The sequence below is a fragment of the Oryx dammah genome, unplaced genomic scaffold, assembly GCF_014754425.2.
Source record: "Oryx dammah isolate SB20612 unplaced genomic scaffold, SCBI_Odam_1.1 HiC_scaffold_21, whole genome shotgun sequence".
NCBI lineage: Eukaryota > Metazoa > Chordata > Mammalia > Artiodactyla > Bovidae > Oryx > Oryx dammah.
In genome coordinates, this window is record NW_024070205.1 from 41,321,959 (window position 1) to 41,345,500 (window position 23,542).

The 23,542-nt window shown below is 44.9% G+C and overlaps 1 protein-coding gene across 1 annotated transcript; it reads right to left on the reverse strand.

Annotated features, from left to right (window-relative positions):
- Positions 1 to 1,731: 1,731 nt before the first annotated feature.
- On the reverse strand, positions 1,732 to 18,953 carry EEF1AKNMT (eEF1A lysine and N-terminal methyltransferase). Its single transcript, XM_040263500.1, has 8 exons — positions 18,393 to 18,953; positions 14,466 to 15,225; positions 12,988 to 13,187; positions 11,396 to 11,591; positions 9,079 to 9,246; positions 7,570 to 7,785; positions 4,666 to 4,797; positions 1,732 to 2,208 (listed from the first exon to the last, which is right to left on the reverse strand). The coding sequence occupies exons 1-8, from the start codon at positions 18,543 to 18,545 to the stop codon at positions 1,934 to 1,936; spliced, it is 2,100 nt and encodes a 699-aa protein (XP_040119434.1). The 5' UTR covers positions 18,546 to 18,953; the 3' UTR covers positions 1,732 to 1,933.
- Positions 18,954 to 23,542: the final 4,589 nt, after the last annotated feature.

Genomic DNA, 23,542 nt, shown 5'->3' on the forward strand with positions numbered 1-23,542 from the left:
CATTTCCTTCTCCAGAGGATCTTCTCCAGGGGACTGAATGCAGGTCCCCCGCTTTGCAGGCAGACTTTTTACTGTCTGAGCCACCAGGGAAGACTTCAGCCTTGAGAGACACATGTAATCAACCTTACTCGTCTTACATACCCAGTCTTTCAAAAATTTAAAATGATTATCATCGCCCCTGAGTGCCTCTTCCCACCTCCAAACGCTTCTCTCCAGTGAGGCTAATTCCTTGGACTACTCTTCCTAAGACATAGTTGAGACTTCGTTATCATTCTGGTAATTCTCTAGCTTGGCTAGGCCACCAAGCTAGAGAATTGTGCTGTTGAAAGTCTGCACAGCACTAGAGGGTGACCCTCCAACTCAGACCCTCTATAACCTATCCTAATACCGGATGAGTTTACAAACTAGAAAACGATGGAGGATGCCAAAGCTGAGTCCCTTGGGGTAGAAGGTAAGCCAAGAGATAACCTTCCCTTTACATGGTGCCAGGGAAGACCCTCTCCTGAAGAAGACCTAGTATTTCAAATGGATGTGATCTAAAAACATTATTCTGCACATATGGACTTGTTCTCAATGGGCTGCAAACTGTGTAAGGATGACAACACAGGTTTGAAATATGCTTTGCCTCGAGAGGGCAGAGTCCATTTAAAGGGCCTGTGGGGAGAGGAGCTGGGGTGGTGGATTTCCCATAGCATTGCTATTAAGTCAGTCTTGGCTTACTATTAGAAGAGATGAACTGGCATAATACTTTCAATTGGCTCAAGTGAGATTTGGGTTAGATGCAGTTTTGGTTTAACTATCCTTTATCTGAAATTATATGAGACAGTGTATTGAATCACTCACTTAGAAACGTTCCTGGAACATGTTCATTTTTATAACTAATTTGTGCTTTCTGGCCATTCTTAAACATCTTTACTTCCACTACAACTTTTTACAGTGAGTCTGGCATGTAGCTGCCACTCAGTAAATGTGAGTAAACCAATACCAGAGGCTTCAGACTGCTAAGACTCTGACACACAAGGTCATGGGGCCAGATACATTCACTCCCTCTGGAGGAACAGAATAGATGGCTTGGGCTATGAGAAAAGTTGTTAGAATGGGTCAAACTTATGGTTACAGGGGGAAGGATGAGGGAAGGGTTAGGAAGTCTGGGATGGACAGGTACCCACTGCTATATTTAAAATGGATAACCAACAAGGACCTACTATATGGCACAGGGAACTCTACTCCATGTTATGTGGCAGCCTAGAGGGGAGGCGAGTTTACAGGAGAATGGATACCTGTATGTATATGGCTGAGTCCCTTTGCTGTCCATCTGAAACTATCACAACATTGTTAACTGGCTATACTCCAGTGTAAAATAAAAAGTTTAATAAAAAATTGAAAAAAATAGAGGAGTGTGTTACCAGATTTTTAAAATGTAGGAGCACATCAGCAGTAGTTTCATCTCCAGGAAGACAAAGTAGATGCTCTTAAATCTGTCTCGCATCTATAGGGAGGCTACCCTATTTACAGTCTTTTGGCACAAAATGCTCTACTGTCTATCTCACTTGAGATGGTTCCTATAGGACCAAGAAAGGGAAAAAGCAAAGCAAACCGGTAATCACATGTGATGTCTCCAGTCCTAAGGAGCTTGGGACACACTTGTTAAGGCATCACACCTGCTGGAGCTCCAGCAGGGAACCTACTCAAGGACGCGGCACAGGAAGCAAAGGCGATCAACCCAAGCAGTACTGAAGAAGACAGCACAGCAAAGACTTTTTTATTCTCCCAGACCTTCAGGCAACCTCACGAGCAGGAGGGCGCACGTAGGTGAGTATGAAACTAAGAAAAATACGAGGCTTAATACACATTGTATTTCTTCAGTCCCTGGCAGGCCAGCAGCCTGAGGTCAGTCTGGCAGGAAGCTGAGAGGACTGCCTGGTCCGGACACTCACACGATCTTCACAGTGTTGAGCATGTCTGACAGGACATACGTGTCATCCCAGCCCTTTCCGGGCTTCCTCAGGGTCTGCTCCAAGGCCTGGGCCATTTCCAGGAGTTCTGGTGTAGCGAGTTTGCACTCAGAGTGCAGCTGACAGAACAGGATCTCATTGACTTCACCCTCGATTCGCCGGACGTACAGGAGGGGGAACACCGCCTTGAGCCCGGCCAGCACCGAGTCCTTTAGCCCCAGGTCTCGGCACACAAGGTTGAGGATAAAGACACCTGCAGGGTGAGAAAGGAAGAGAATGACCGTGGTTCAGGGAACACGGGAGACAAGGTTCTGCTCTGAGGAACACCGCCATTCCTGATCCCGGGAGGCAGGTGGAGCAAGGGACACATCGTGGCAGCAGTGACTGTGCCAGGAACACACAGCATATGAAGGGAGAGAGGTAGGGGGTGCGTGAACCATAAGAAGGCTTCCAGCTTATTTCTTGCTCTCTTGTGCTGCTAACAAATATGACCATTCTCCATGCCTCTGTTTCACAAAGAATTGCTTTGAGAAAGAAGAAATTAATACCCCCAAGTAATTAACATCAATTTCAGAGAAAAATTATATTCCTGACATATATAACACATACCTTTATTTGTAACAATAAAGGTCCTAAATCAACTCTGTTTGCAAACCAAATCAAAACACCTGGGAGGTGGTGAACATACGGATTTAACAGCTCCAGCTTTTTTAAGTCATAAGGACCTGGGTTGGAGCCCTAAGTCTAATCATGTGTCACTTTGGCAAGTCTCTACCTCAGTTTCCTAATCTGAAAACAGGCGGCTCTGAAGATGAAAAAGCATACTGCCCAGTCCAGGACATGTGGGGTTGCTAGCATCACATGCTGGCAGGGATGTGAACTGCTATTAATACAACTGCTTTGTGACACTGTGTGTGACTGCTTCTACAAACTGAATAAATGCATAATTTGTGATCCAACAATTACAACGCCACATCTATGCCCCACAGACCTGCACACAGACTTCACCGTAAGGCATCTACCAGAATGTTAATGGCAGTTCTAGTTCAGTTCAGTCGCTCAGTCGTGTCCGACTCTTTGCGACCCCATGAATTGCAGCACGCCAGGCCTCCCTGTCCATCACCATCTCCCGGAGTTCACTCAGATTCACGTCCATCGAGTCAGTGATGCCATCCAGCCATCTCATCCTCTGTCGTCCCCTTCTCCTCCTGACCCCAATCCCTCCCAGCATCAAAGTCTTTTCGAATGAGTCAACTCTTCACATGAGGTGGCCAAAGTACTGGAGTTTCAGCTTTAGCATCATTTCTTCCAAAGAAATCCCAGGGTTGATCTCCTTCAGAATGGACTGGTTGGATCTCCTTGCAGTCCAAGGGACTCTCAAGAGTCTTCTCCAACACCACAGTTCAAAAGCATCAATTCTTCGGTGCTCAGCCTTCTTCACAGTCCAACTCACAGCCATACATGACTACTGGAAAGACCATAGCCTTGACTAGATAGACCTTAGTCGGCAAAGTAATGTCTCTGCTTTTTAATATGCTATCTAGGTTGGTCATAACTTTTCTTCCAAGGAGTAAGCGTCTTTTAATTTCATGGCTGCAGTCACCATCTGCAGTGATTTTGGAGCCCAAAAAAATAAAGTTTGACACTGTTTCCACTGTTTCCCCATCTATTTCCCATGAAGTGATGGGACCGGATGCCATGATTTTCGTTTTCTGAATGTGGAGCTTTAAGCCAACTTTTTCGCTCTCCTCTTTCACTTTCATCAAGAGGCTTTTTAGTTTCTCTTCACTTTCTGCCATAAGGGTGGTGTCATCTGCATATCTGAGGTTATTGATATTTCTCCCGGCAATCTTGATTCCAGCTTGTGTTTCTTCCAGTCCAGCGTTTCTCATGATGTACTCTGCATATAAGTTAAATAAGCAGGGTGACAATATACAGCCTTGATGGACTCCTTTTCCTATTTGAAACCAGTCTGTTGTTCCATGTCCAGTTCTAACTGTTGCTTCCCGACCTGCATACAGATTTCTCAAGAGGCAGGTAATGGCAGTACTTCCTATTAAATCCTCAAAAAAGAAAAAAACCCCAATGCCAACAGCGAAAGGGATAAATTAATCGTGGTAGTCACCCAGTGATATGTCACAGCAATAAAAAGGAATGTCAACACAACACCATGAGTGAACCTCACAAACATCATGCTGAGTGAAAGAAAAGAGAGAACATTCCATATAGAGAAAACTAAGCTCTGCTGATAGAAGTAAGGATGGTGGGCTTCCCTGGTGGCTCAGTGGATTAAGAATCTGCCTGCCAATGCAAGGGACATGGGTTTGATCCCTGGTCCGTGAAGATCCCACACGCTGTGGAGCAACTAAGCCCATGCGCCACAACTATTGAGCTTGTGCTCTAGAGCCCGTGTTCTACAACACGAGAAGCCACCACAGTGAGAAGCCCACTTACCACAAAATAGAGCAGCCCCCACTCTCTGCAACTAGAGAAAGCCCAAGTGCAGCAACGAAGACCCAGTGCAGCTAAGTCCTCTTACCTCCTTTCAAGTAAGGAAAGGAGGTAAGAGGACTTGTAGGGGTGCTGGTAAATGGGTATGTTCAATCTGGGGAAACCAATCATGCTACACACTTATGAGCATTTTTCATTAAAAAGAAAATCTTCCTAAAGGGCCCATCCCTTCTCCCTTGCCACCTTCTGTTCTTCATACCTTCAGAAGTCAAGATGCTTTTGACCTTCTGCAGGAAAAGCTGGGCTACAAATGCTGGGGGTGGACAGCTCATTCCCAGGGTTGGGTCCTTACTGTCCACATCGAACATTATGACGTCGTAGTGAGGCCGTGCTGGGAAAGAGAAGCAGACAAGTCTCTGTTTTTTGCTGGATAAAATAACACCATTCACATTCCTCCACATTTCCTCTGCCACCTGTGGTTGGCACAGGTGGCTAAGTCAACAGGAATGACATGGAGGATGTGGTGCCTAAGGGCACCAAAGTCACTGTCCAAAGCAGTTATGTCATAGGGCTCTGCTGGGAGTGCCCACATCTAAGTTGGCACCATCATCTCATCTTCCTCTACATTTTAAAGCCCCTTCTACAGACACACATTTCTGGGGGCCACTCCAGCAGGATCATTACTCAGAGTCCATCTATACCAGTGATTTTCAACCCTGGCAGGACACTAGAGCCAAATGGGAAAATTCTAAATACTCAGAGAACCTGGGCTCCACTCCTGAACAACAGAGTTAAAAACTCCTGGGGTGGAGAAGAACAGATGGAATGGGAAGTGAGACGCCTCTGGTACTTTTCTTAAGCTCCTTGGGTGATTCGAAAGACAGAGATGAGAACCAGTGATTTAGACAAAACAGCTGCCTCTGCCTGTAAGGGTTGACCCAGCACATGGTATCTTTAACTTAACTCTGGAGAAAAATGTTCTCAAATTAAAGTCAGCAAATCTTTTCTAGTTACTTGAACAATTATTGGCTCAAGAAAGAAGGCATTTGTTCAATGGGTGAGAAAGAACTGATGATGAATCTGATCCACTCCTTACTAGAATGTTAGTTTTTTCAAGGGGTAGGCCTACAATATGAACGACTGGTTTTTAGCAAACTGAGACGGTGCTAATTATTATTCAATAATCAATATATATTTACTTAGGACTACAGCATGCCCATTACTGTTCATAGCACAGATTTGATTTTGGTTTTTCAAGAGCAGAACATGTTGGCTCATCAAAGTTCAAGGACAACCATGGCCCCCACCTGTGGCACTGAGTCCTCCAACAACCTGAAAGGTTGTTGTTAGAGACAAAGGCCAGGGCTGTTCAGATCTGGTTTAGAGGTCCTAACAATAGCAGTACATCCTGGACTGAGTACCTACCACATGCCTGGCACTGTTTTAAGTGCTTTCACATGTATTAGCTATCCTGGGTCTGGGCCCCTACCTTGGCCCCAGCTGCAGAGAGCATATCTGGGAAACTCTGATAAGAGTTCAGCTCACTTTGCAATTAAGGCAGCATTTGTCTATCCCTGCACCAAAATACTTCAGAGAAGGCAATGGCACCCCACTCCAGTACTCTTGCCTGGAAATTCCCATGGATGGCGGAGCTTGGTAGGCTGCAGTCCATGGGGTCGCTAAGAGTCGGGCATGACTGAGCGACTTCACTTTCTCTTTTCACTTTCATGCATTGGAGAAGGAAATGGCAACGCACTCCAGTGTTCTTGCTTGGAGAATCCCAGGGACAGGGGAGCCTGGTGGGCTGCCGTCTATGCGGTTGCACAGAGTCGGACACGACTGAAGCAACTTAGCAGCAGCACCACCACCAAAATACTTACCCCGGCATCCCGTTTTGCCACACCCTTCCTAGAAGATACTCTAACCCAGCGAGAACCAGAGCAACTATTACAGAATGAGCAGACTAGGAAGGGTGGGTGGCCTGGACCCCCCAGGTTCAGGCAAGACTGAATCAACCTAACTTCTCCTTAAGGGGCTCACACTCTGTAAAACATCAGTCACCAGGAGCCTATACATTAAGTTGCAGAAGCATCAGCAGAGCTATTAGAACACATTAACATGCCTTTTGTCCAAGTCTGGGATACAAATTATTAGAGAAAAATGGAGCCTTAGTCCCAGCAGCAGCAGGGCTACTGGAATTCCCACTAACACCTGCATCAGGGTTTAATCTCAGCACTGTTGACATCTGGACCAGATCATTCTTTATCATCAGCAGCCATCCTGTGCATTGTAGGATGTTTAGCAGCACCCTTGGCCTCCATATGCCTCCACCCACTATTATGCCGGAAGCACCCCTACCTAACAGTAGGCTGTGCTTTTACAATGAAAAATTTTTACAACCAAAAAATGCCTGCCAACATTGCCAAACATCTCTGGGGCTTAGAATTACTCATCTACATGAATGATGTTTTACTCCATTTCTGGCTTCACCTCGAGCTGAAAGATTTACAGAACACGTCTCCCAACACACACCCCCAACATTTCTTCCCCTTTACCTCACTCAGCTCCAGACACTGACTCTCTTGGGATAATGAGGTGGTGGCAATATCACAGGGTTAGAAGAAATTCAGAAGAGGAGCCCACTGATTTTTCAGCACGATGAAGGCAGGAAACAGTCTGTTTTACTTGTTGCCATAGCCTAACCCCTAACAGCACTGAGCATATGATAGACACTCTATGCTGCTAAGTCGCTTCAGTCGTGTCTGACTCTGTGCAACCCCAGAGACAGCAGCCCACCAGGCTCCCCCGTCCCTGGGATTTTTCAGGCAAGAACACTGGAGTGGGTTGCCATTTCCTTCTCCAGTGCATGAAAGTGGAAAGTGAAGTCGCTTAGTTGTGTCCAACTCTTAGCGACCCCATGGACTGCAGCACACCAGGCTCCTCTGTCCATGGGATTTTCCAGGCAAGAGTACTGGAGTGGGTTGCCATTGCCTTCTCTAAGACACTCTATATTTACTGAATAAATATGCCAACAAATGAGGGAACAAATGAACAGGTGAAAGACTGGGATGATGCTCATATCTCTTAGAGATGAATTCTACAGGCCTGACAACCTTGGATCAATCTTTCCTCAACACCCCTCTAAATTCTCCAACAGCAGTACCTTCTTCTTCTGCCAGGTGGGTTATAAAGTCCAGACCATCTGCAATGTGGACCTTCATCCGGTCACTCTGGGAAAAGCCAAACCACTGCGTAGCCACTTCCAACATAGAGGGGTCAATCTCCACAGCATGGATGCAGGACTTTGGGAAATGATCGTGGATAAAGAGAGGGAGGCTGCCCCCGCCCAGGCCTACCACCAACAGTGCCAGTGGGGTCTCTGTAATAAAGAATAAAAGCATTATGTTACCATTTGCTCACTGTAAAGTTCTGCACCAGCCTTAGAGAGGACAAAAGAGACAGTCGGATTGTTTGCTCTAGCCAGAAGATACAAGATTTAGAGACTTGGCCTCCCTTGTCTCTTTCTAGAAATTCAGGAGTCAATTTAATATATGTAAACTCAACCCTGGCCTCATGATCCTTCCTTTACTAGTTCCAGAAGAGCAATCAGTATATTATTATTATGGTTCCTTAAACATCGCAAAGCCCTCAGCGGACATTACAGCAATAATCCCCACCATCAGCATCATTAAACCCCTCTAGGAAACAGGAGGGACAATGGGCAACATCTTGTCCATGATCACGGGGCGTGTAGATGTGATGCCCTCTGCCCAGCTTCCAACTCAAAGGCCACAGCTACCTTTAATAAGACACACCCAACAAGTGAAGGAAGTCCATCCAAGTTCCAGAAGTCACAGGAAAACAAAGGCCCAGATCCTACACTCAAGTTCAGAGAAACAGGGGATGAAAGAAGATATGAAACAAGAAACAATCACCAAAGAGAAACCCTGAGGATTAAATGTAACAACTGAGAATCCATTGACACACATCAGCACCAAGACAGACCACAAGTATAGGGTATTTCAGCAGGACATACTCAGGGACTTTGAGGGGAAGACAGCTATAGGAGTGGACAGAAACAAATATTTTTGCTCCTGTGGTTAGATCCTAACCTATTATCAGCGGTAAGGCTATGACTGTACTACCTATACTATGGATTTTTTTAAAAGCAGAAATTCAAGAAAGAATTACATCTGGCACTCAAAGAATGCATCAATGAAAAGCCAGAAATTTTCCTAAAGTACACAGGTATTTTTCTGGAGATGTGATTTTTAAATGTTGCATCTGGTTACAGGGTATATGGATATGCAAAAATTCATCAAGCTGAACTATTTAAGATCCGTTCACTTTATAGATTTCACTGAAGATATTTTATACATTAATTTTTAAAACTGTAGTTAATTTTACACTAATTTTTAAATAAGTGAATAGAAGAAAAAAATAATAGATATCAGCACATATGTCTATTTCAAGATTACAATTTGAGTTTGTGGGAAAAGTTACTTGGATGTTCATGAATGATGCAGAAAGACAGTTGGGAATAAGAAAGACATGAATATATGCGCATCTGTTGATGTGTAATCATGGTTCTTAAGCTGCAAGGCAGCCAACCCTGATGACATCTGTAATCTTACACATTTCCTACTGTGGAAGGCTGTGGCGACCTCCTCACCTAGAAGCCGCTCCGGGTTTTTCAGCAGTGCAAGGCCGGCGATCATGGCTTTGTGGTGTTCACAGCACAGGTAACTCTTATCAATGGACTGCCCTGGGGCTGCAGGGAGGTCCTCTGGGGTATCAGCAGGCCGATGCTTCTTCCTGTCCTTCTTCCGTTTCTTCTGGGCTAGATCAGAGACACAGTCAAATGAGGTTGTGTGAGGTACGCCACTCCTTGGAAAGTAAGGCACACGAGCAGCAGTGTGCTGCAGCTGGCTGACTGAGACTCGGGAGCCAATGGTGAAATATGCAGGCATTCTGTGAACTGGCTGACATGCTGGTAGCTTGAAATCTGTCCGTGGTGGCCATTTTCATGCACAGAAATTAGGGAACAGTACAATTCATGGCTTTTTTTTCCCAAAGAGTTGGTGGTCCAACATTTAACACGTGCCAGGGTGTCAGAAAAGGGAAGTGGCAAAGAAAACACCCAAAAACTGAGAACACTGGGAATACTTGAGTGAGGGAAACATATACTTCTTTAGGAAACATAAAGCCGCTCACAGGAGAGGAGTTTATTCAAGAGTTTTTTTAAGCGGAAAAGAACTTAAAGTTACTAATTACTGCCTCTGTGCCAATTGTTGTACCAGGACTCTTACTCCTGTAGCTTTTATAACAACATTCTTATTCCAATTCTCAGCAGATAGAAAATCTGGCAGTGCAGCTAGGATTTGAATGTGGGAATCCTGTCTCCAACACCTACCATCTTTCAATTGCATCACACAGATGGTAATGCACATCACCCCAGTGGACAAGGACATCGCAAATATTCACAGAAGGGGTAAAATCCTACAGAAGGTCCCTTTACATTTCCTCTCCTTACTCTCTCAATGCACCAGGACAGAGTCAACAGCTGGTTTTGCCGTATTCCTAGGGACCAGCTGCACTCCACAGCAGCTTTGGGCAGCGATGTGTGAGGGGCAGCCTGATTTAACACAACAATCAGAAAAGTTAAAACTTTTTAACACATTCTCCTTCTTCTCACCAATACTCCTGTAAGAAAATCATTCCCATGAGAATTAAGTGATGGTAAGAAGACTAGGATCCTGAAAACAATGGGGGAAAAAAACTTGAAACCCAAATTGGAGGGGATTATCTTCTTTGAAGCAATTTTACTGATTTTTTGGTGAGACGAAGCTGAACCAACCTGCACCTCAAGTGACCCAACGACAGCTCGGGAACCCAGCAAACACAGGTGCACTTGACCAGGGGACACCCCTCAAGAGAAAACTGTCCTGCAGAGAGTCACCTGACCCTGAGCTCTGGGCAAACCCAGGACCTCATGAGGTTCTGAACTCTTTCTTTCCACTCTCCTTCCAGATGGCCTTGCCAACACAACAGCATGGTCATCAAGCAAAGGAAACGTTCAAGAATCAGAAAAGCCAATTTCAAATTCCAAGCCTGAGTCTCTGGGCCTCAAAAGGGAAGTTATACTGGAGAGGTGGAGGGAGGAGCATTCATTTCTACTCTGTGCATCTGATTTGTGAACTGATTACAATAAGCAAGTATTGCTTTTGAAGTACAAATATATACACAGGAGGAAATAGCAGGCAAAACAAACAATTGCTTTCCCCCTTAGGGGGTGTTTCTGAGCAGTACCTGGGAGATCACTTAAAAGGGATCCTAGAGAACATGGTCTGGATCTACCCTGTCCAAGCCTGTAACCCTGGCTACCTGTGTCTATTTACATTTAAATATAAGTTCATTGGAAATAAATAAGATTAAAGATGCAGCTCTTTAACAGTCATACCAGCCATGTTCCTAACGCTCAGCATCCACACTGGACAGCTCACTGGGTATTAAATATTTCCTTCACTGCAGAAAGTTCTACTGGACAGCAGTGGACTATGTGACGTCTAGGGCACCCACCAACTCTACAATCCTCTAAACCAAGTGCTAGGAGGCGGCTGCAAGGAGGAGAGCATGCCTACTGAATTAATATACAGACACATATGGAGTAACTTATAAAACAGGTGGTCTCTGAACTCCAGGCATTAAGGCGATGATCACATTTATTTGGTAAACCACCGCACCCCCCTCTTTATCATTTTACAGCCAGGCTTTGCTCAAGAAGAGAATATCGACCCCTCTTCTGTTCATCACCACTCACACTCTAACAGCCCAGAAGATAAGAGGATGACCCATAGAGCCATGTGCCTCTGGTCAGAGATATCCAGGTCTGTCCTACAACTCCGCCAAGCTCCCAAGTCTTTCTGGCCACCCCACCTTGTCCATATCACATCCACAGGGACACCGCCACCGCGTCCACGATGCCTCACCTCTGTGAGACACATCCTGCAGCAGCCTGGCTTCTGACTGCACCACATTCCTGTTGCTGAGGAAGATGAGCCGCCGGAAGTAGCGCTTGTCATCTCCTTGCACGTCCTCGATGACGTAGTCACCACTCAAGGGGCTGCAGTCTTGGTGCTGAACAATCCGGACCCCAATGTCCCCACCCACAGACAGGAAGGGCACCTGAAGGAACAGCAGATCTGTGGTCGACATGCCAGCTCCACTGGGAAAGATGAGAAAGTCCAATCCCTTGCCTTTGTGTCTCTGTGAGGAATCCCCACACCAAGGTCCTGTGTAGCAACGACTCCAAAGATTCGCCATTCCGTCAAAGTACTTTTCTGGGGCATTTGACTACATCTCAAAAAGCTTCATCCATCATGTTGAAAACCAACTGAATAAAGATTCCCCAAACCATTAGTGAAATGCAGTTGGTTCTCCACAAGAAAAACCGGAGTTTCTCAAGAGTAATTCCTAAAAGGACTTTCAACAGTCCAAGACAATGAAAGTGAGAAGCAACCCTGAAGAGGGACCAGAACTATGAGAGAAGGAATGTGAGCTGGGATAAAGGTACCAAAATCCATGTGCAAAGCAACCTTTCCAAATTTGGAGAAATTTCTCCCTTCCCCCAGTGATTCTCATCTTTTTCCTGCATTTTACTAAACAGGAAAAAAAGAAAATAAGGAAAAAAATACATTCCCCCCTAAACTTTTCCATTCCTTTCCCAATCTTCACACTTAATTCTTTTTAAAGACTTACAAGAATATTTAATCATCATGAGGGACTCCAAACTTTGAGAGAAAATTCACAAAAGAACCTTCCCACAAGCTCTGGGTCTCTCTAATGACACTAACCCCAGTCTTCAGGAAGCATCACAGACTTACTAATCTGTAAGCACAAGTCAGCCTTGTGGGCAGAACCACAGGCTGAGAACCCAGGAGACTGGCTTCTTCCTTCCAGGCCTGTTACTATAGCACCAAGACTCCAGGTAGGTTGTCTTTCCCATCTATCAAGAAAGATAAACTTTTTCTGTAAAGTCCTTGCAGTAAAGTCAATCACCCTATCTTATGACCAGGATAGCACAAGACAGACAGTGTCAACTGATAATACCATATCACCATTTTGGCAAAACCCTGCAGTTCCCTTCCTAGAGAAACATCAAACCCACGGAGTTAATATTCCGAAAATTAAGGTGAGCTCTTTTGGCCCTTTCCCATTCTACCTCACACAATGACGGTTCTAAGGAGCAAAATAGCCAAGGAAATCCTATGCAAAGTGCATTAGGAGAACTGTCTGAGGAATCCACAGTGTGAGGAGCTGGAGGTGGAGACTTCCTCCATGCTGTCCAAGAGGCCCTGCAGACGATGCTACTGTGGGTCTCAATAAAGGCAATCACTCACCTTCCGCTCACTGCCTGGGACATAATTTCTACCCACTTAGCTCTTAGCTGCCGATATGCCCTCCAGGAACAGTCTAGGGTCACAGACCCTAGTCCTAGCTTCTTCCAACACAACCTCTGCCTTCCTGACTCTTAATACGACTTCTCCAGAGACCCTGAAAGCTGCTACCCAAGCCTTCTTACCTGCAGCTGGGCGGGCATCCCAGCCGGGGCCAGCTCCATGACTCTGGCCGACAGCTCAGCCTGGATGCCGTCCATGCCTTCATACTGCTGACCTCGGTGAAGGGCCACTGTGATCAGCCTCCTGAAGCCTGCACTGGCTGCCAGCTGCTTCCGGCCCTCCTCCATGCCAAACAGCCACTCTGTCTCCCGACCCTGGGGGACTGGAAAGAGGCATTTTTTGACAGGGAGTCCTGGGAAATGTTCAAGCCCACAATCAACATGCCCCACGTGGCAGAGAGCCAGGCCATCCCTTCCAACTGTGACCTACTGAGGGGCTATCAATTCCTTAGTGCACAAGGCCCACTGCCAGACCCATGGCAGGACCCAGTGTGGAAAAAAAATGTGGGCGTGTAAGGGGAGGGAGGCGAGTACCAAGTGTAGAGAAAAATAGTAATAATGCTAACATTTCTTACATGCCAGGCATGATTCCAAACAGTTTACAAACAGAAACTAATCAAATCTTCACAACAGCCCAAGATGCAGGAAGCATTATTACTATTTCCATTTTATAAATGAGAAAATTAAGACACAGAAGTTACTGTATTTGCCCAAGTTCACGCAGCTAGTAACTGGCTAAGCTGGGATTTAAACCCAGGCAGTCCAGCCCCAGAATCCATGCTCACATCCACTGTGCTATTTGTTCCCACAGGTGGACAGTCAGGATAAGGGAATACTTGGAAAAATAGATTCCATGTTGGGAAACCAATTACCAGCACAACATATCAATGCTTTACATTTGTCTAGAATATTCTACTTTTGAAAGCATTTCCTCATACTATCTTTGTTGATCATTACTAAGGTGAATCTGGTATCATTTACCCCTTTCAATAAAAACACTAACATTTGTAAAACTTATCATGCGCCAGGCACTATTCTAAGAGTTTTTATGCTTTTCACAACTACAGAAGACAGTTACGACCTCATTTTAAAGAGGAGAAAACTGAGGCACAGAAAGAACACTAACTCATCCAGTAGCATCCCGAAGGGATTAAGCCAGGAACGGAAACCAGCCTGGTCCCAGAGCTGCCTTTTTCAGCAGCTACTCTGTCCTGTTTGCATAAACTCAGCAGAAAAGCACAGAGACTTCCCCAGGTCATGCTGCTCACAGGCTACAAGGCTCCTTGCTTCTACTACTCTGATACAAAGTAACATCTCTATAACAGCTTGACCTGCCTAAACTTATCTGTATTACTTCTCCCTGTTCCAGGCCAACCCCATTCTCACACTTCATCAGGCCTTTGCCATGGAGGATGGGAAGACATAAACTTCAGATTCAAGCAGGCAGCTCCCCCTTCCGTATGCTGTGGCCAGTCTAACCTCTCAAAGTACCACCCCTTTGCAAGATCAAGCCAGCCAAGGCATACCCATCCACCAAATCCCAGATCCAGCCCCTGTAAGCCAGCCCCCTTCAGGAAAGAGAGGGAGCAATCCCAACTCACTGATGAAAATGGCAAAATGATTGTCCCGCGATGGTTTCACAGTGGGGCTGTCCACCACGTGGAGGGTGTAGCGTGGCTCCCCCGTGTCCCCACTGCACAAGTCCAGGGACACACTCCCCAGCCCGGCCTTGCGGTACAGCTGGCTGCACAGCCAGGCATATTGCTGCCGCTCCCGCACCGCCTCGGCCAGCCGCTCGGCACTCTCCAGCCGCACAGGCTTGCCCTGCTCCTGAGCACACAGCTCAAAGATCTGAAGGGCAGAGCCAGTGACCGGCCTGAACTTGGTCATGATGAAGGCAAAGACAGGCAGGGAGAACCGAGGCTCTGCTTCCAACAGCTGGTCCTGGCTGCTGGCCACCTGGTGCACCCTCACCATCCACCCCTCCCGAGAGAAGTGACCCACTGCTTTCTTCAGGACGTGAGCCTGAGCCAGGGAGATGCAGAGGTAGCGACCGCCCACCTGCAGGACACGGCCAACCTCAGCCAGCATCCTGTCCACCTGCTGCAGGGTCTTCTCCTCCTCATCTGTCAGGACAGCGTCCAGGGTGCCCTTGTCCAACACTACCTGGAACGAGGCATCGGGGAACTCCATCTGTGTCATGTCCATCTTCAAGAAGCTCATCCTGGGCCGTCGGCTGGCATTGCGCTCCTTCATTTGCTTGATGACGACCTCGCTAATGTCAATATTCACTATATCCTGATAGCCCACATCATACAGCTGCTCGCTTAGCTCTGAGTTACCACACCCAACCACTAGCACCTATGGAGAAAAAAAAAAAATGAGATGGAGGTGATCAAGGCAAAGGAATGAGAACACCATTACAGAATTGATTCTAGGCTCTGTCGGAACTCACTAGTAACAAATCACATTTAGCTATAACAATGCAAGTTACACAGAAGCCGCCTAACCAGGGTTGTTCTTTTCTCTGAAACAAGCCTTTATTAATCAAGTATAGGAACAAACTAACCATGGTTGTTCTTTTCTCTGAATCAAACATTTACTACTCAAGAATTGATAGAAAGTCACAGAATCCAAATACAGTAGTTGCAACTGAAATCTCCTATTTGTTTTACCATTGAAAATGTAACTTACAAAACAGAAAGAGACTCACAGACTTAGAGAAGGTACTTATGGTTGCAAAGGGGAAGGACGGGGGGGCAAGGAATAATTTGAGAGTTTGCGATCAACATGTATACACTGCTATATTTAAAATGGATAACCAACAAGAAACTACTGTATAGCACACAGAACTCTTCTCAGTGTTGTGTGGCAGCCTGGATGACAGGGGAGTTTGGAGAATGGATAATGTATATGTATGGCTGAGTCCTCTTTGCTATTTACCTGAAACTATTGCAAAACTGTTACTTGCCTAGGTGGCAAGAATACACAGAAGAACTATACAAAAAAGATCTTCATGACCCAGGTAACCAGGATGGTGTGATCACTCACCTAGAGCCAGATATACTGGAATGTGAAGTCAAGTGGGCCTTAGGAAGCATCACTATGAACAAAGCTAGTGTAGGTGATGGAATTCCAGTTGAGCTATTTCAAATCCTGAAAGATGATGCTGTGAAAGTGCTGCACTCAATATGCCAGCAAATTTGGAAAACTAAGTAGTGGCCACAGGACTGGAAAAAGTCAGTTTTCATTCCAATCCCAAAGAAGGGCAATGCCAAAGAATGTTCAGACTACCACACAACTGCACTCATCTTACACACTAGCAAAGTAATGCTCAAAATCCTCCAAGCCAAGCTTCAACAGTATATGAACCATGAACTTTCAGATGATCAAGCTGGATTTAGAAAAAGCAGAGGAACCAGAGATCAAATTCCCAATATCCGTTGGATCATAGAAAAAAACAAGAGCATTCCAGAAAACATCTACTTGGGTCTTATTGACTACACCAAAGCGTTTGACAGTGTAGATCACAACAAACTATGGGAAATTCTTCAAGAAATGGGAATACTAGACCATCTTACCTACCTGGTGAGAAATCTGTATGCAGGTCAAGAAACAACAGTTAGAACCGGACGTGGAACAACAGGCTGGTTCCAAATTGGGAAAGGAGTACGTCAAAGTTGTATATTATCACCCTGCTTATTTAACTTCTATGCAGAATACATCATGAGAAATGCCGGGCTGGATGAAGCACAAGCTGGAATCAAGACTGCTGAAAGAAATATCAGTAACCTCAGATATGCAGATGACACCACCCTTATGGCAGAAAGTGAAGAGGAACTGAAGAGCCTCTTGATGCAAGTGAAAGATGAGAGTGAAAAAGTTGGCTTAAAACTCAACATTCAGAAAACTAAGATCATGGCATCCAGTCCCATCACTTCATGGTAAATAGATGGGGAAACAATGGAGACAGTGACAGACTTTATTTTGGGCTCCAAAATCACTGCAGATGGTGACTGCAGCCATGAAATTAAAAGACGCTTGCTCCTTGGAAGAAAAGCTGTGACCAACCTAGACAGCATATTAAAAAGCAGAGATATTACTTTACCAACAAAGGTCTGTCTAGTCAAATCTATGGTTTTTCCAGTAGTCATGTATGGATGTAAGAGTTGGACTATAAAGAAAGCTGAGTGCCGAAGAATTGATGCTTTTGAACTGTGGTGTTGAAGAAGCCTCTTGAGAGTCCCTTAGACTGCAAGGAGATCAAACAAGTCAATCCTAAAGGAAATCAGTCCTGAATATTCATTAGAAAGATTGATGTTGAAGCTGAAACTCCAATACTTTGGCCACCTGATGTGAAGAAATGACTCATCAGAAAAGACCCTGATGCTGGGAAAGATTGAAGGCAGGAGGAGAAGAGGACAACAGAGGATGAAATGGATGGATGGCATCACCGACTTGCTGAACATGAATTTGAGTAAGCTCTGGGAGTTGGGGATGAACAGGGAAGCCTGGCATGCTGCAGTCTTAGGGGCTGCAAAAAGTTGGACACAACTGAGTGACTGAACTGAACTGAACCCCAATACAAAAAGTTAAAAAAAAAAATCTAGGTCTGGCATAATCCTATTCCACTCATGCCTTGGGTTCCAACTCATGATATTCTGCTATTTCATGAAGCGAAACTTAAAACACAAGTTGTTGCCTCCCTCTCTACTGAGCAATCTCCCATTGATCCTTCAAAATTCTGCCCCATCTCTGGAAAAGCATGGTACTGTGACAATTGCATAAACGTTTCAGCTAGGTAGCCCTAAGTCTAAATCCCCACATGACCATGTACTACATTTATGATCTTGGGCAAGAAACTGGCTCTCAGAGACTCAGTTTCCGCATCTGTAGAATTCTTGTACTATCATTCACCTTGAAATGTATTATGAGACGCAATGACACACACACACACACACACACACACAGCAACCAACATAAAGTCTGGCTCTTAGAGTTTCTTCCTTGAATGTTCGTTTTCTACCCTCTTCCTTCTCTACTTCCAGTACAACCCCATCTCTGTCCAGCCTATTACTGTACTTATCACTTCTGGAATGTGCCCAGGGTTTATGTATCAACGCATTTGCTGCTAAAGGGATGAGCAGAGAAACTTAAAGTGTGGGCTCACAACAACTACTTGGTAACAGATTAATTTATCAGTAAAGCCACGGATCTACCAGTTCCCCGGGCATTCACAGTGACAGAAAAGCACACTTTCTTCACTAGGAGGAGCTACCTAGTTTGCACTACTTAATAAGTCATTTTTCCTGTGAGGTTACTAATTCAAGAATGATCTGGGGGTGGAAGCTGTTATCTGAAAACTGTATAAGGATATTTTGTAGTTAACTTTTAGCCGGAATGTTGCATGAAGTCCTGAAAATACGGCAGTTAGGGCCCCCACGCCGGTCACGGTCTACCAAATGCAGGATTTCTGTTTTCAGTTCTTACTTTCCAGAGTACACACCGGGCTGCCAGGCCGCGCTTACCTTTTCCCTGGGCTTGATGTATTTGTGCAGCACCCCGCACAATTCCAGGTAGGTTCCATACCACTCGAAAGCTTTCTTTCCTCGCTGCTGGAAGAACTTCTCCCAATAGTCAACGGAGCCAAACTCCTTCGAGCTTTTAGGTAAGAGACTCATAGTCCCACTACCCGAGCTGCGTCTTCAAGATTCCTGCTCTCTGTGTGGTACCATCAGAGGGGCTTCCCCACACGTTGGCTCTGGGACACCGCTGCGGGAATTCTTTCCACGGACAAACAGCCTCATTTATTTGTTTCCAACTCAAAATCCAAAGGGATGATCCTTACACGCTCACCGCACCCGCGAGACACTGACCCTACTAAACGTTCATCCTTTGATCCACGCCCAGTGCCCCGACCCACGTGGGGAGCCCCTCACACTTTTTCAGAGTTCAGTTTCAGAACCGGCTATCATATCCGGGTGCGAGGCTTCGCGATTGGTCGGTTGCCCAGACCATCCAAGCAGCTCATTGGTCAGTGATTTTCGTTCCTGACACCTAAGTGGTTACAACGACCTCGCCTCACACCCGCGACTCCGTCGCCGGCTCCTCGCGTTTATTTACGTGAGCCGGAACGGGGCGGGGCCGCGGGCTGGAGGCGGGGCGGAAGCCCGGCTGTCCCAGTGAGCCCCTCACGGGGACAGTCTTCTCAGCTCTGGACGTTCGAGCCTTGGGAGAGAGCTCCGCCCGAGCTCGGTGCTCCTGACCTCGGTGTTTCGTCTCTGAACTCTAATCAAGAGCCACCCAAGGGCTGAGCGCCGCTGCCAGTGCGCACACTGGAGGAGGGGACCTCCGAAAGGAAAAACCTGTAGATTAGAAGGAAGAGGCCTGTGCCGATTCACCAGGTCTATTTCCCAAGAATTTGCATTTCTAACCAGTTCCTTGGTGATACCAACGATGTGATACCCAGGGACCACACTTTGAGAACTGCTGTTAAGAGATAAGGCAAAATGGATGTTTCCAACTCCACAATTTTAAGAGACTATCTAAAAGCCCTCTACGAGAACCTGAAGAAACATGTATTTTCATGTACCACTTGCTGAGTTCACATTATTTCCTCTCTACTTAAGATAAGGTGAACCTCAGAGGCTTCAGCTATGGCAGCATGCAGGGTTCCTAAGGGGTGTGACATCTGTTCTTTCAAAGAGCACTTATTGAGAGCAGAGGACACTGTGCTTGAATTGTTCCCCAATACCAAACTGACAAAATAACATAGCCTCTGCCTTCTCCCCTCAAGTATTGATTCACCATTTTAAGGGTGTAAATTTGAGCCCATCACTGTGGTGAAAGCTAAGGACGCAGTAGTAAGGAAGACAACGGTATGGAAGAACACATCAAACAGTCATAAAAAAGAGTCTGTAATGAGGATCTGAGAATAAGTGCTGTGAAGGAGAAGTATAAGCATCCACGAAAGGAGATCTCTCGAAATGTCTTAATTTAGGGGATGACTAGAGAAGGCTTTCCTAAGGAAGGGACAAAAAGATTTTGAAAGATTTTGTAATCTTACTGCTTCGGTAAATATTGCACACCTAAACTTGTTCCAATAGTATCAGGATGACATAGGAAAGAACCAAGAAGTATTCTCAACCGCTGGAAGTCTTTGCAGGAACCTTTGGCTGCTGCTTTTCCCTCTGTCTCTATTGTCCTTTCTTATAAGGAAATGATATTGGAAAAGGTTGTAAGAAGTGATTTCGATCACAGCCCAAGCTCCAGCCCCTTATTTAATGCCCTAAAAATACAATTAATGTTTGCACTGTGTCTAAGACCAAGAGGGGAAGTAACTCACCCGTCTCCATCTGTGTGCTTGCTCCCTTCTTTAAGCTTAGGAAAGCAGTAACAACCAAAGCACTTTAAACTAAAACATGTAGGGAAGTTTCCTAAAAGTGTTTGAATGACTAATGCAGAAATGTTTTAGATATAACACTAGATTCTGTCTTTTTAAATACCCATAAGTAAAACATTTCTTTCAAGTTTTGCCAATGAAATGTAATTAGTAGGTGTGTTGTCATTAGTATCATTATTTAATTTAAACCAATTAGATATTAAAATATTTTGTGTTTTATTAGGATCCTCTGAGTGGTTACCAGTATGTATGATTTTTTTAATTGAAGTATAGATGTACAACATTATATGTTACAGGTATAAAATACAGTGATTCCCAACTTTTTAAAGTTATATTCCATTTACAGTTAGTGTAAAATATTGGCTATATTGTACAATATATCCTTGTAGCTTATTTATTTAGTTTTTAATTTGGGCTGCACTGAATATTCATTGATGTGCACGGGCTTTCTCTAGTTGCAGGGAGTGGGGCCTATGCTCTAGTGGTGATGCATGAGTTTCTTTTTGTGGTGGCTTCTCTTGTTGCAGAGCATGGGCTCTAAGGCCTGTGGGCTTCGGTAGTTGCAGCTTGTAGGCTCTAGGGCACAGGCTCCATAGTTGTGGTGCACAGACTTAATTCCCCTTGGCATGTGGCATCATCCCAGAGCAGGGACTGAACCTGTGTCCCCTGCATTAGCAGGCAGATTCTTAACCACTGGACTACCAGGCAAATCCATGGTACCTTATTTTATACCTAGTAGTTTGTACCTTTTAATCCTGTACTGCTATTTTGCCCTCTCCCCACTGGTAACCACTAGTTCTCTACATCTCTGAATCTACTTTTTTATTATAGTCTTTAGTTTGTTGTACCTTTTAGATTTCACATATAAGTTATACCATATAGCATTTGTCTTTCACTGATTTATTTCAGTTAGCATAATGCCCTCCAAGTCGATCTACATTGCTTCAAATGGCAATATTTCACTGCCATTTTTTATGACTGAGTAGTATTCCATCCATTGTGTGTGTGTGTGTGTATACTACATCTTCTTTATCCATTCATCTGTTAATAGATATTTAGGTTGCTTCCATATCTTGGCAATTGTAAATAATGTTGCTATGAACATTGGGGTGCATTTATCTTTTCAAACCAGTATGATTTAAAATGTAAACTGAGCTTAGATAGAGACATTCAATATTGTGAGTTTTTTCCCTAAAAATATAAATCCAGACCTCTGAATGTGTAATTTGCAGTTCAGTTCAGTTCAGTTCAATCACTCAGTCGTGTCCGACTTTGCGACCCCATGAACCGCAGCACGCCAGGCCTCCCTGTCCATCACCATCTCCCGGAGTTCACTCAAACTCACATCCATCGAGTCCATGATGCCATCCAGCCATCTCATCATCGGTCGTCCCCTTCTCTTCCTGCCCCCAATCCCTCCCAGCATCAGAGTCTTTTTCAATGAGTCAACTCTTCGCATGAGGTGGCCAAAGTACTAGAGGTTCAGCTTCAGCATCATTCCTTCCAAAGAAATCCCAGGGTTGATCTCCTTCAGAATGGACTGGTTGGATCTCCTTGCAGTCCAAGGGACTCTCAAGAGCAGTTAGTCTTACTTAATTGCAACAGAAGGTTTTTCTTGTAATAAGATTCAATTAATTGATTGTTGCAAAATGAGGAATAGATAATTAAAATCACTTCTGACAATTTAGGGGGCAGAAGATGGGAGAGAGTTTGTGTTAGGCAGAATAATGTCCCTCCAAAAATCACTGCAGATGGTGACTGCAGCCATGAAATTAAAAGACCCTTACTCCTTGGAAGAAAAGTTATGACCAAACTAGATAGCATATTCAAAAGCAGAGACATTACTTTACTGACTAAGGTCCATCTAGGCAAGGCTATGGTTTTTCCAGTAGTCATGTATGGATGTGAGAGTTGGACTGTGAAGAAGGCTGAGCACTGAAGAATTGATGCTTTTGAACTGTGGTGTTGGAGAAGACTCTTGAGAGTCCCTTGGACTGCAAGGAGATCCAACCAGTCCATTCTGAAGGAGATCAACCCTGGGATTTCTTTGGAAGAAATGATGCTAAAGCGGAAACTCCAGTACTTTGGCCACCTCATGTGAAGAGTTGACTCATTCGAAAAGACTTTGATGCTGGGAAGGATTGGGGGCAGGAGGAGAAGGGGACGACAGAGGATGAGATGGCTGGATGGCATCACTGACTCAATGGACATGAATCTGAGTGAACTCTGGGAGTTGGTGATGGACAGGGAGGCCTGGCGTGCTGCGATTCATGGGGTCGCAAAGAGTTGGACACGACTGAGCGACTGAACTGAACTGAAAGGTGTTCATCTTCTAATTCCCCAAATGTGAATGTGGGAGGTTACATAGCAAAGGTAAGATAATCAGCTCACATTAAAGTAGAGAGACTAGTCTAGTTTATCCAGATGAGCCCAGTGTAATCACAAGAGTCTTTAAAAGTGGAAGAAGTGGAAGAGGAAGGCAGAACCAGATAGGTGGTAGCATGAGGAGGAGGACTGGCTTAGTGTGGCTAGCTTTGATGATGGGGGAGGAGGACCATGAGTCAAAGTCAGTGCCTCTAGAAGCTGCAGAAGTCTAGGAAAAGGATTCTTTTCTAGAGTCTTTGCGGGAGCACAGCCCTGTGGACACCTTGATTTTAGTCAATACTTTCAGGCTGCTGACCTCCAGAACTATAAGGTAATACATTTGTATTGTTTAAGTTGCCAAGTTTTTGTTAATTTGCTACAGTAGCAACAGGGAAAGAACAGAGCATAAACATGAGAGGAAGTGTGTGGTTGGGCAGGTTACAGTGGAAAGGAAGCAGCAGAAGATAAAGCTAGAAACTAAAGTGAAGGTCAGGTTTTGAGAAGAATAGAATTCTTCTGTTCCAAGCATTTGGACTAAACTTGTCTGGCTGCAAGAAGCCAATGGAGAACCAGGTTTGTTACAGTTGAAAAGAAGTGATAATATGAGAGATGTTCTTAGGAATAACAAAAGCATTTTGATGACTAATTATCTATATAGGGTATAAAAGACTGTGGAAACAGTGACAGACTTTATTTTGGGGGGGCTCCAGAATTACTGTAGATGATGACTGCAGCCATGAAATTAAAAGATGCTTGCTCCTTGGAAGAAAAGCTATGACCAACCTAGACAGCATATTAAAAAGTAGAAACATTACTTTGCCAACAAAGGTCTGTCCAGTCAAGGCTATGGTTTTTCCAGTAGTCATGTATGGATGTGAGAGTTGGACTATAAAGAAAGCTGAGCGCCAAAGA